The following is a 14,585-nucleotide window of genomic DNA, read 5'->3' on the forward strand; positions in this document are numbered from 1 at the left end:
GCACGCACGCACACACACTAAGCGCAGAGACGGATATAGAGAAAGGCAGGGATATGAAAGACAGACAGAGAGGGGACAAGGTCAAGGGAGGGAGAGGGGACAAGGTCAAGGGAGGAAGAGGGGAGGGGGGGGGGGGGCTGGGTGTTAACGAGAGATCAAATCAAATCAAACCAAATCAAATTGTATTTTTCGAGGGTTGTGGCATAAGCAATACAACGAGCTTTTTTTCAACCAGCCCTCGCCCAGAGAGGGGACTAATCTAGAGAGAGAAAGGGGGGGGGGGGGGGGAGGGGGGGGGGGGGGGGCAAATGACCCTGTCTTACATTCGCGTTAAAGGCAGCACTCCAATAATTAGCGGTAATGCAAAATACATGTTCGCCAGACGTTAGTTCTTCGCCTTAAATGCCAACAAGTCGCGTAAGGCGAAATCACTACATTTAGTCAAGCTGTGGAACGCACAGAATGAAACTGAACGCACTGCATTTTTTCACAATGACCGTAGTCCGCCGCTCGTGCAAAACGCAGTGAAACTGACGAGCCTGTTTAGCGCGGTAGTGGTTGCGCTGTGCTGCATAGCACGCTTTTCTGTACCTCTCTTCGTTTTAACTTTCTGAGCGTGTTTTTAATCCAAACATATCATATCTATATGTTTTTGGAATCAGGAACCGACAAGGAATAAGATGAAATTGTTTATAAATCGATTTCGGAAATTTAATTTTGATCATAATTTTTATATTTTTAATTTTCAAAGCTTGTTTTTAATCCGAATATAACATATCTATATTAGAAAATGATGAAGAATAAGATGAACGTAAATTTGGATCGTTTTATAGAAGAAGAAAAAAAATAAAAATAAAATAAACTACAGCATTCTCCTTGTTGGTGACCGCGCAGAGAGGAGAAAAGACAAAAGCACTACAAAAAGACAGCAAACTGAAAAAGAAGAGAAAATCACAGAAATTGTGTGCGGCTGTACTTCTTTTTTCGATACAATATGTGTGATTTGTGATCAGAATGGTGAAACGCCTCTGATAAACACGTGTGATTGATTGTGTGCGGCTTTGTGTGTGTGTGTGTGTGGGTGTGTGTGTGGTGTACGTGTGTGTGTACCGTGTGTGTGTCTGTGTGTGTGTTTGCGAGCGAGCGCCAGAGGTGAAGAGAAGAGATAAAGCAGGGGAAGTAACCACTTATTTTACGCAGAGCGCACGAATCTACTCGCGTTCCCTCCCTTGAATTACAACGCTCCTTTTCTTTCCCGATGTATTTGTCGTAGCCTCGGGTCACAGATGATTTCAACAATAAGGTGATTCCAACAACAAGGTGATGTCAACAATAACTTCATTTCGAGGGGTGTCGATCAGGAATATTTTGCCAACCAGCCAACTCTTCAACCCAACAACTTGACTAACTCGACCAACCTAATTAATCATCCATCCACCCACCTTGTCAAAAAACATACGCACGCACACACTCACACACACACACACACACACACACTCACGTCTCTTCAAGGAAGCAGCCTGCAGGACTGCAGTGACGACGTCACAGTTACGTGACTGTTTGGCCAGTCGTCGGTCACGCCGTTTCAGCTGACGCACCAGGCGACCGGACGTCTGTCCGACACTGCGCTGCATGTCCGATACCATCCGCTTCAGCTGTTCTGTGCCTGGCGTCAGAAAAAAAATAATTGTGAAATCCTGTGCATCCTTGTACCAAATGATCATAACTTGGCCCGTATAGGATAGCTGTAACCGAGAAGACGTTTTTATTTTAATTCAAGTTTATCTTATTTCAAAAGCGAACTATTCTTTCGTGAATATTAGTTACTAGATGAATACCCGCTTCGCCGGGAAGAAGTAGAGCCGAATACCCGGCTTTGCCGGGTGTACGCCGGCTTTGCCGGCGCACCGTACGAAGGAAGGGAGATAAACGCGCAAAACACTGGAGAAGACAAGGAAGAGTTACTGGGAATGGATGTACAGAAAACCCAAAATCGGTTCAGCGCTGCGCGCTGAGAGCACGCACGTGTTCAAAATTTTCCACGATTGTGTCCGGGGTCTACCTGAATATGCCCACCAAATTTGAAGCAGATCCATCGAGAACTTTGGCCGTGAATCGTGAACACACAGACAGACAGACAGACACACACACACAAGCCGTATATAGATATAGATTGTGTGTAATATCGTAAATTCAGTGTCGTGACCAAAAAGATATAACGAAATGCATTGTTATTCTAACTGACTCTGGGAATGTTAAAATCTCTTCTTGAATTGAATTTATTACAACGGGTACATGTGGGCATAAGTTCGTGTGTGCAAAGAAAGTTTTGAAGAGATTGATTTCATGCTTATCTGAGTAAAAGGCTGGCATTGGTAGTCAGATAAAATTTGGCTTTTTCGATTGTGATCATCACTGATGCATTTCAATGTAACAGTGTTTTTGTTTTCAGTTCCACTATCTTCTATTTGATCATGCAGCCACAAATTCATCCGCCTATCATTTAATCTATCTCAGCTATTTCGAAAGTATCCAAAAGGTCATCACAGGTCACTTGCTTTAATCAAGGTACTCACTCTACAGTCAACTACATTCAAATCAATCATTACAATTATACATCAATTTATAAATCCATTAACGAAACAGCAAACAAACGAATGAACACATCCGTCATCTTCACACGCAAAATCAAACACAAATATCAGTGTTGACTGTGACCACTCATGCCAGGACATCAGGCCACTCATCCCTGGTACATTACCCAGTACCATTAATTTTAATGAGCCCACTTATACGAAACATCACACACGAACGTATAGCGTTCGTGCGTGTGTTTGTGTATGTGTGCGCACGTGCGTGCGTGCGTGCGTTTGTTTGTTCCATGTCTGGCAGTGTACACATCACTAATCTATCCATGTAAATGTCTTATCTGGCCGTACATGTGTTTGTCCCTCCATCCGCCTGTTACCGTGTGTCTGCCCAAGTGTACCAGCTTGTGTGCTCATACTTTGTTTCCATATTGCAACGCTATGTTTCACAAGTGTCAATAAAGAGAGAAGTGAATGACTTCTGAAGTGACACACACAAGGTCACTCTTAAAAACAAACACGCATGTTCATAGCCACTAACCTAATTTCTATGACGTACTTAACCTATAATCGACAATCTACTACCTGATTCTTCATGCAATGCACTACTACGACTACAACTACACAGCTAGTACAGTGGAACCTCTTATTTCAGACCTCCTAGTTTAAGACCCCCCCCCCCCCTCCTTCTTTTTTTGTTAAAGACCATGTTTTATCAAACTTTCTGTTTTGGTTTTGTTGTGTGTGTGTGTGTGTGTGTGTGTGTGTGTGTGTGTGTGTGTGTGTGTGTGTGTGTGTGTGTGTGTGTATGTGTGTGTGTGTGTGTGTGTGTGTGTGTCAATTTCAGTTCATAACGTCTATAAATTTACCTCCATTTTAAGACTCCCTCCTTCTTTTAGACCTGGTTTTTCAGATTGTTGAAGGTCTTAAAAGGCGGGTTACACTGTATTACAACATTTTATATTTATTTAAACTATAGCTAGAATAGTTTTCTCGGTTTCGTTTGACCTTGTTTGGCTAGACACGGCGGGTCAAAAGGGCAATTTGATCCTGTATCTTCCCGCATGAATAACAGACAATAACGATTCCCCTGCAGCTGTCTCGACTATAATAATAATGACATCACTGCAGCCGTTACGACATTATTTTACATGAAGGTACTTCTGTCTATTCCCAAAAGTGCTGACAACAAAAACTGTGCGTACGTGCGTGTAAACAATCTATCTTTCGGTTCTGTGAGGCGAAGTAGACAAGCGACTTCTTCACACAGAAATTCAACAATTCTAAACTCTTCAAACATCTTCTGGTTCGCTGATTATCCTGTGAAAAAGTGTAGCTGTATGTTTATATTTATTGCCTATCCGTCGTGAATTCCAGAACTTTCTAAAAGATCTGAGAATTCGTTTTCCTTTACGGACGGCTTACAAGACAAGTGCTCTGTTTGCAAAACGACATTTGTTAATTTTAATATACCCATCTTCTGATTCGCTGATCACCATGTGACTTAGTTTAGCTGTATGTTTATATTAATTGTCTATTTGTCGTGAATTCTAGAACTTTCTAAAAAGATCTGAGAAATTTCTATTTTTTATGAATGGCTAAGAAGACAAGTGCCCTGTTCTGTGTTCACACACACACATTCAATACCCATACAGCTTTGCTGTATATGTACATTTAGCGTCTATCTTATGTAAATTCCAAGCGCTGTTCCTGTCTTAAAGATAAATTCGTTATCGTGTAAACCACCACAGATCTGTTCAGGTTTTTACATGGGAGAAGAGCAGCCTCCCACACGCATGGACACATGCCACAAATTAAACAAAATGTCTGCTTTCTGTGCATAAAGGGATTGTTTCCTGAATTATTTTCGAACGCGACATCTATGTCAATTTTTCAAAATTACAGTCATGTATTTCCTACATTTAAAATAAAAATGAGCTTAATATCCCGCAGAGAAAGTAACCTTTGGGTGTGGTCCCGGTGTCAAGGTGGGTGAATGCTCTTCTCCCGTGTAAAATTCAGGGTAGATTTGAGATGGTGTACATAATCGTTTGTGCGAAATAAATTATTTTTTAAGATAGTTGCTCACGTCAGAGACATACTATGTCTCTGCTCACGTGCAACGCTTGGGAGGTTGAGGTTGAAATGTGGGTCCCAGTCACGTCACAAGCATCACATTAGGTGTGTGATTCTGATGATTTTCCCAAGCGTAAACCACTAGAGGTGGGAGTTTTCCCATACGACTAAAATTAAGTTGATCTTAGCTTTTCCAACTTCTCTTACAAGTGTACCAAAATATCATTAGTTTCGACACAAATCCTTAAAAAAAAACAACCATCGATGTTTAAAACTACAAGCTATGGGTACGCTGTAATCTATCTGCCTGTGTACAAAACATGTGTTGCCCGTGTGGAACAAGAGAATTGCTGTTCGTATCGTTAGCATTTTATTGTGAAAACATCTGTTCAGAAACAAAATATATGTTAATATACGTAAAGATGTTAAGTTCCCACTCAACTCGTCCAAAATCAGCATATCACCGTTCGCAAAATCAGGATCATTTATCGGTACATGCGTGGTGAACAAAAACGGGTTTCAGTTTGTTTCTTTTCAGCTGTTTGTTTGTTTTGTTTTTTGGTTGAAGAGGAGAGGGGGGGGGGGGGTGGATTGGTGGTTGTCTTTCTTTCTTTCTTTATTTGGTGTTTTAACGTCGTTTTCAACCACGAAGGTTATATCGCGACGGGGAAAGGGGGGAGATGGGATAGAGCCACTTGTCAATTGTTTCTTGTTCACAAAAGCACTAATCAAAAATTTGCTCCAGGGGATTGCAACGTAGTACAATATATTACCTTACTGGGAGAATGCAAGTTTTCAGTACAAAGGACTTAACATTTCTTACATACTGCTTGACTAAAATCTTTACAAAAATTGACTATATTCTATACAAGAAACACTTAACAAGGGTAAAAGGAGAAACAGAATCCGTTAGTCGCCTCTTACGACATGCTGGGGAGCATCGGGTAAATTCTTCCCCCTAACCCGCGGGGGGTTGGTGGTTGTCCAGCTCATCGGACCGCTGGGTGGGTGGTAATGGTGGAGGTGGGATAGGTCGGTGCCTCCGATTAATATTCAGCTAATTAAAACAGTTATTGCTATTTTGTACTTTTTATTTCCGGGAAGAAGATCATACAGAAAGAGGGCAAGGTTACTGCAGGCGTTCTTTTTCAAAAGACAGACATGTACATTCAGCCCATATCAACATCGCCTGACCTCCATCAGAAAACCGCAGCAAAGCAGTCTCAAATGTTCGTTCAAATATTATAATACACGACCTGTCACAAGACGTTTGAGCAGCAGATTAAAGCAAAATTCCATATGTGCACTTTCTTTGTCGATCGAGTGAAGAGTCTGCTTCGATGAACACGCGAATCCTTCGTTTCTTCGCCTAGGCCTAGTGACAAAACCCAAGCTACTGTCAATGTAATCTACCACACCGATCCACAAAAATAACAACAAAACAGTAAAGTTTACCTTCGAACGAAAATATGTTACAGTTAGTTATTCCGAAAACAATGCATCGCCTTCATACTCAATCAGCTCTCCTCAAAAACACTCTCTTTACAAATCTGAGGCATTTTTTACTTCATTTAAAAAGAAAGTGTTTGTTCTTGTTTGTTTTGCTTTGTAATGAAGTCTGTTTCTCTTGCGGACAATGAAAATAAGATATCTCCACTCATCTCTTCTCTCCTTTTGTTAAACCGTGTGACCCCCCGGTGTTTTCGTCACTTTTTGTACAGGCATTTGTGTCATTACGTCATGCTGTCATATTTCTTCTTCAATGGATAATATTGTGCATCTGTTGCAGGGTTGCACGTACAGAAATGATCAAAACCGTATCGCTTGCCAGATACATAAACAATCAATATTTATGGCCAATTGTGAGTTACGAGAGATGGATTGGCGCTTTCCCCTCGATTGAATAGGTTTGTTCGCGTTGCTTTCGTGGATGTTAATTCAAAATGCGTATGTCTGTCCTACATATAAACGTTACTGGCCCGAATGGTTCTTTCTACCTACTAATGTTCTTGAATGTGCAAAGTTCAAAACAATCGAGGTCAAAAATCCAACTCCAAGTGCAAAATTAATACATCTAGATAGATATGACTGGCAACCTGTTCCACTCGTGAGTCACGCTTCTATCTATATATATATACGACTTGTGTGTGTGTGTGTGTGTGTGTGTGTGTGTGCGTGTGTGTGTGTGTGTGCGTGCGTGCGTGCGTGCGTGCGTGCGTGCGTGCGTGCGTGTGTGTGTGTGTGTGTGGGGGGTGGTGGGTGTGTGTGTGGGGGTGTGGGGGTGTGTGGGTGTGTGGGTGTGTGGGTGTGTGGGTGTGTGTGTGTGTGTGTGTGTCCGCGATGCACGCCCAAGGTTCTCGATGGATCTGTTTCAAATTTGGTGCCCATATTCAGGTACACCCTGGACACAACCTGCTCGATGAGATATTTCAACACGTTGCTGAACCGATTTTGGTTTTTCTTTGGATCCATTCCCAGTAACTCTTCCTTATCGTCTCCAGTGTTTTTAGCCGCGTTTATCTCCCTTCCTCCGGGTATTCGGCTCGACTTCTTCCCGGCGAAGCGGGTATTCATCTAGTTCCTCATATATGTGTCCATCAAATGATACACCACGTACTTTTGTTGTTGTGTGCGTCTTGCAATACTTTTGTGGTTGTGTGCGTCTTGCAATACTTTTGTGGATGTGTGCGTCTTGCAATACTTTTGTTGTTGTATGCTTCTTGCAATACTTTTGTTGTTGTGTGCGTCTTGCAATACTTTTGTTGTTGTCTGCGTCTTGCAATATTTTTGTTGTTGTCTGCGTTTTGCAATATTTACGTTGGTGTGTGTGTTTTGTAAACATTCTGTTTGTTCAAAAAGATTTTATCGAAAGGGAAAGGCCCAGACATACATTCAAACCTATACAGGCTAAATTTCAATTACACGTGCATAAGGTAGGCATGCAGATAGGAATCACACGTCCATAATGAAATAGAACGGGAGATTACCCCCCCCCCCCCCTGAGGTTTCTGCAACAACAGCAACAATGTATTGAAAACAGAGTGTTTTTTTCTCTCGTGTAAACAAGTGCCTGCATTTGTTATCCCCGCATATCATGGTCTGAAGAAAAGCTTCCTCAGCGTAAAAGTTTCATATGAACAGAAAAATATAACAAATCAAAAGGCATATATATGCATGTAATTAAATTATATGAATTAATTTCAGATAGTTACAGATGTCTTCAAATCACTCGACACAAGTTTGTATCACCCACAAATAGTTCTTTCCATGAAACAAAGAAACTCATCGCAGTTACAACAAAAGTAGCATGCATATTCATTTTCACATAGAATAAAACTACGTCCATAAGATAAGCGATACGATCAACGTTTCCACAACAATCTATTTGTTACCGCAAAGCTAACTACCGTTTCATTTCAACGTACAGCTCTCTGTCATTTTGACCCCAGGCTACACAATCTATACACACTACACAGTCTCTATGAGTCTATTAAAATTACCCCTACTGAAACTTGCTACAAAGACATCTCTCCTGGAGGCATTACATATATACAGATCAACAGACCCGATATCGTCAGCTGGCCGATCGAGTGATTCTTATGAAGCTGCCGTGTGTGTTTCTAAGGTTTAAAATATTACTATTTAAATCACCACCCGTAGGCTACTAAACAAGGCTAATCAAATAACGGGTTTTGACACTGAATACAAGAAGAAGTGACTGACAGGATGCCGTAAACAGTGTCCTTCTTCATCTTCTCCTTCTTCTTCTGCGTTCATGGGTTGAACTCCCACGTACACTCGTGTGTTTGCACGAGTGGGGCTTTACGCATAATTATGACCGTTTTTGGTTGGCTAATAGCGCAAGTCAACTTGCTGTAACTTACGAGTTATAAAATCTACAGAGAATTCAAACAGTACTCTAATGTCCTCATAAAGTATGTGGTAATTTCAAACTTACAGACATTCATCTGAATCTGCACAGAAGACTACTTCTAACAGTTCCATTCTACCGATCATCTACAGCCCACTACACGTATAATGTTACCTTTAACGGCAATGACAGCTTAATTGCAAGAACACATTTTTAAAGAAGCAGAAGATAATCTAATATTAAAATCATTTACTTAATGCTAAAGAAAGCGAGCGTTTAACAAAATACCCTACTGATCGTACCGGGAAAGTTAATGCTGCCACTAATGACATTTTCAATTGCTACTTAGAATGCATTTTTGTTTGTTTGTTTGTTTATTTGTTGCTTAACGTCCAGCCGACTACGCAGAGCCATATCAGGACGAGGAAGGGGGGGATGAAGGGGGCCACTTGTCAAGCGATTCCTGTTTACAAATGCACTAACCCATTACTTATGTCCCAGCAGGCTTTAGTAAAACTAAATTAATACCTACTGGAAGATTACCAGTTTCCAGTATGTTAAAATAGGCTTAACCTATCTACTGCTGGGCTTACATCAGAACACTAACAGATTAAACTATACATGAATCGCGAGACAAGCGGCAAGAGAAGAGATTTTTGGAAAAAATACAGGTGAATGAGCAAGAAGGCAGAAAAAAGAAAAGAATTCATGAAGAAAAAGAGAGCATGACAGGAAAGAGGAACCAAAAATCTACCTAACAGCAAACTAGAAAGCTCCTGCGGTTCCAAAAACAGGAGGGGCCTTTAATTTCATAACCGCAGTGCCCCACTGCGGGATAGAATGCATTGCGTCTATGTAATAAACAACATACGTGTGATGTGTAAAGTTTCTCACATGCACTGACTAAAACAACATTACAAGCCAGACAGAAACAAAAACTCATTACAGGACAAACAGACTAAGTGACACCTCTAACTAAGCCTACTCGTGTAACAATAACACATTAGGTCACATATTCACATTTCTTCTACTAAACATAAAACGATCGACAATCACAATTCACATCTTCGGGCAAACAAACAAGGATCACACAAAAATGACGTAGCAAACAATCTCCACTCAATCACCCACGCATGCGGTCATGACTTAAAGATACTGGGTGTAAACAACAATGTGCACCACAACAGATATCTGCAGGCTCTTGCATGGGATTAGTGAATCCTTCCATTTTGACATATTCCAAAACTCAACAGCTAATCCACTTTTTGTGCGCAGCAGGGCATTTTGACTGATTTAGTTTTAGAGATTGACGTAAGTTTCAGTTACGAAATAAAATCAGCAAAAAACATTCCCCCCCCCCCCCCCCCCCCTGTACAGAAAGCAGCTAGGCTGTAGAATTTTGGTGTATGCGGTCCGAGTGGAGGGCATCCTGAACTCAGGTCAAAATGAGTTCCTTCCCGTCGGGTCTCATGTATCCCTGACAGGCTGCCTTTGTTTTCCTTCTCTGTCTTTATCATATCTGTGAAGAACAGAACGGAGATCACTGTCGAAATCGATTTCGTCTTTTATAAGAAACATTAGCGAAAAACATACGGGAGATAACTCTGTATTCTTGTTTTGATAGATTTCGGCTTTTAGCTCCGCTTCTTTCCCCTTCCTTAGCGTAGTGATTATTCATCCTGTCAGAGAGACTTGAGCGATAGCGTGGACCGATGATTATCAGAATGGAGTGGCGGGATCAAACTGTAGATAACGGAACAATCCTTCCGTGAAAAAAGTTCGACCCCCCATCTCAGATCTGGACAAACTTTTACATTGGATGATACCGTCCCTCCAGTTGGCGCCACATGCCAAAAATAAACAGCTTAGGTGCTTTATGTGCCCAGTGGGAATTTGTAATGAATTAATTTTGTAAAAGCTACAAATGGCTTTTAATGACATTAATTCATTTAAAAAAATCTAACTCGCCACAGCAAGCATGCAGGATGTGGATTTTTAAAATTAATGTGACAAAGTGGAGGAAGGATGGTCTTATCCCATGCATAAGTCTGGCCAGATCTGAGATGGGGGGTCGAACTGGTTACATAGGAAGGAGCGTGCCTTTAACGTCATCAATGGCAGCAGAGGCCAATCAGGGAGATGTTTTCTTAATACACCACCACTCGGAGGATGCTATTAGTATTACCCTCTGTGGTAAATACCTGGACTGGTAGGTTTATATGATTTACAAAATGGTCATTCTCCTCGTGAAGGGATGTATCTTTAAAAGCCTGTGGATCTCCATGGTATAAAGTAACAACCACTGCAGGGGCCACGCATGAACGACAGATGGGGAGGTTACACTTACTTCGCTAACACACTGTGCACACACGCATAAATTTAAAGCCACTCACAAAAATGTCGCCAGTGACTTACAAGCTGCGTTGGGAGAGAAAGAAATCAATCAGTCTTGTCAACACACTTGTTCAATAGGGTACAGTGACGAAAAAAAGTGTGAGAGACATAGGGAGAGAGAGAGAGAGAGAGAGAGAGAGAGAGAGAGAGAGAGAGAGAGGGAGGCAGACAGACAGACAGACAGACAGACAGACAGACAGAGAGGGAGAGAAACAGACAGGCAGACAGACAGCAGGCAGATTATAGAGAGACAGAAAAAAACGGAATAATTTGATCATTTTATATAAAATACCCAAGGGCACGAATAATCATAGCCGTGTATTCTGTAACATGTCCTTGTCAATACAAATACAAACGCAAACAAAATGGATATTATGGTATACATAAATTCATGACATTCATTGCTTTATGCACAGCTTGTACCCAGCATGTGTAATCTGCATCTTTATTTCAATAGGAACGTGTGAAATTCATCAATTGAGGCCCATTATCCACAAAACATCATCATCATCATCATCATCATCATCATCATCATCATCATCATCATCATCATCATCATCATCATCATCATCATCATCATCACCAATCAATCAATCAATCAAATCATCATCATCATCATCATCATCATCATCATCATCATCATCATCATCATCATCATCATCATCATCATCATCATCTTAATCACCGCCGTCGTCATCACCGTGTTCATAATCATCCTGTAAATCCCCGTCACCATTTTACTCTTTAATTTGTTTGTTGTTGCTCGTATTAAGTAGCTATACATACGATGAATGCGCACAGATGTAAATGCTACATCTGCTTTATTTGCCTCGCGAATACAATGAATTGCTTGAATGCACACTCATGTACATGCTACATTTGCTTTATTCAATTGCCATCACGATGAATGTACATTCATGTGCATGCTACATCTGCTTTGTGTGTCCATCAAAATTGGGCTCTGAATAAACAATGAGGATATATATGAGCGTGAAGACATGCACAGGAGACTTACGTTTCCATTATTATTCATACACAGAGCGAATAAACGGTTCTGCCAACAGCTGCGTAAACTTGCAGGTTCCCAGATGTACATCATGTTTCAACCTCACAACAAATGTGCACTAGGGTGTTTTCGATTCTGCGTCTGATTGCATTTCAACCTGTGTGGGTATCAAATTCGTCTGCCCGCAGTACAATATCACGTTCCGACATCCTGTATTACTATAAGTCTCCCTTTTTCATTATGGGGGCGAGGACGCCCCCATTCTATACGGATAGTTTAGAGGTTGACCATGGGCAGCGCCATTTTGTTGTGAAATACGTCATCAGTTTGTGTACACAGGAAGTTGTGACATCCGTCACCCTATGGGAGGGGTGACGTCAAAATTGTTCATCTGTAGAAAGTTGTGAAATGTGTTAAACTGTCATTTTAGTTATCAACGGGAGGGGGGGGGGGTCTTTAAGGGGGTCCTAGCTTGGCATAATCACCATCCCACTCCACACCAGAGCCTGTGACACTCTCTCTCTCTCTCTCTCTCTCTCTCTGACAACTCCTATTAAAATTTATTGACAAGGACGGCATAGCAGTTTAAGAGTAACACACACACACACATACACACACAAACACTCACCAAACTCACACTCACACACACACACACACACACACACACACACACACACACACACACACACACACACACACGCAAACACCCACCAAACTTATTTCTTAGTCTACCCGAAACCCTCCACGTCTAGCCAAACCCTCTCCAAACAAAAAAAGAAACAAATCAACGTAAACATCCACATTAATTCTATCCTCCACAACAAACGACGTAGTTCACGTATGCGGGGGAGACACGGAGAGACACAAATACCTCGTTATCTGATCAGCCCCTGACGATCCCCGACCTGGCAAATTTCATTTAGAAGTTTGCAAACCCACTATCTCTCACAACCCCTTACAGCACCTGACGTTCCAGTTTAACGCAAAAAAGAAAAGATTGTGACACCCCCCGATGCTATCGAGGGACATAATATCAGGTTGCGACAGCTGGTGACTCGGTTGGTAGTCTAAAATCATATATATGCTGAACTAAATCACTCCAAGCAATGTAAACATCGCAACCATCAGACCGTTGTGTACGGTACGTAACGACGTTATCATCAGGAAACTTGATGTCAAACTGTGAATGTTTCGATTTGTCTTTCTGTGATAAAATGTTCCACAACCTAACCAATCCTGGTTTGGTTTTGTTTGTTTTCGTATATTTTTCTTTTGTTATGCATGCGGTTTGTACCGGGGGACCTTCGACAAAGCAAACACACACAAAACAAGTATGTGTTTCCTTGTCGAAAGGGGCCTCAAAACTGTCAAAGAAAACAAGAAATGCAAAGGGTCAAACGACTCGCCTTCATCGTAAATATTATGAATCACACACATTGTCTGGTGCTCGCGAGCTCTATACACATTAAAGAAAATGACAATTTCTTACTTTTTGAACCAAACTCGACCCTACTCTGTCTTAGAAACAAAAGATCACCCCGGAGTCATGTCCAGAATTGATTAAAGCCTAAATGCATTGCTAGTTTTAAATATCTAAGCTTCAAAAACATTGAATGATTTTTCTGAAACTTTATGCATAACCCCACTGTTGTTCATGGTCATTTGTTTGTATATTTCGTTGCGAGTCAGGTCAACCGAGTTCGGTTTTGCTTGGAGGCCATTAAACTATAGTAGTATGTGAAGTTTAAAAGCTCTTGTTTAACAAACAAAATGTCGAAGAAAATGATAACTTTCCCTTTTTTTTAACCCAAAGGTGACACCCCTGTGACCTTGATATTTGACTAGAGTCAACCAGACTTGGTTCACGTCTGGAGGTCATCAAATCCTAGAAGTGTATGAAACTCCAAAGCTCTAGCTTCAAATCGTTTAAGAAGTCAATCGATAATTTTCCAAATTTTCACCTGAACATAACGCCGTTGTGACCTTGAAGTTTGACGAAGGTCAACCCAACTTGGGTCATGTTTGGAGGTTATGAAACCATACACGCGTGTTAAGTTTGAAAGCTCTAGCTTTAAAAATAACGTTCAATAAATGAATAATTTTCGAATTTATGACCCGAACTCGACCCCACTGTGACATTAAAGTTTGACAAGACTTGGGGCGTGTCGGGAGGTCATCAAACCCTAGAATTGTGTAAAGTTTTAAAGCTAAAGTTGCAAAAACATATGAGACAATCTCAACACAGGTTTTTTTCACGAATTGATTTAGTGTGTGAAATTTGGAGGCTCCAACTTGAAACACATCTAAGAAAACATCATTACTCGGATGAGTAAAAATAAAATACCCGCCTGGATGACTCCCTTTGCAGTTCAATTTGTGTGCATGCTTCGTGGTGGAGGGAGACGGTGACTTCGGGCATGGAGAACGGACAGACAGACAGAGAAAGGGGAGGGTCTTAAGTAACCCTGAGATAACTGCTGTAATTTAAGTTTCTGACACTGATGGTTCGAGAATCCTGTTTTAAAAGCAACCGATGTAATTGCAACGATTATGTTTTAAACAGGAACACTCGTCGTCTTTATTTGGTGTTTAACGTCGTTTTCAACCACGAAGGTTATATCGCGACGGGGAAAGGGGGGGAGATGGGATA

At 41.2% G+C, this 14,585-nt stretch overlaps 1 protein-coding gene across 1 annotated transcript in view; it reads right to left on the minus strand.

The window, feature by feature from the left end:
- Window positions 1-14,585, minus strand: part of LOC138964273 (TBC1 domain family member 30-like) — a 163,477-nt gene that overhangs the window by 96,626 nt on the left and 52,266 nt on the right. The window contains exon 2 of the mRNA XM_070336178.1: window positions 1,502-1,666. Within this exon, the coding sequence (XP_070192279.1) occupies window positions 1,502-1,666 (165 nt within the window). The remainder of the gene's footprint in view (window positions 1-1,501; window positions 1,667-14,585) is intronic.

Source organism: Littorina saxatilis, linkage group LG4 (assembly GCF_037325665.1).
Source record: "Littorina saxatilis isolate snail1 linkage group LG4, US_GU_Lsax_2.0, whole genome shotgun sequence".
Classification (NCBI taxonomy): Eukaryota; Metazoa; Mollusca; class Gastropoda; order Littorinimorpha; family Littorinidae; genus Littorina; species Littorina saxatilis.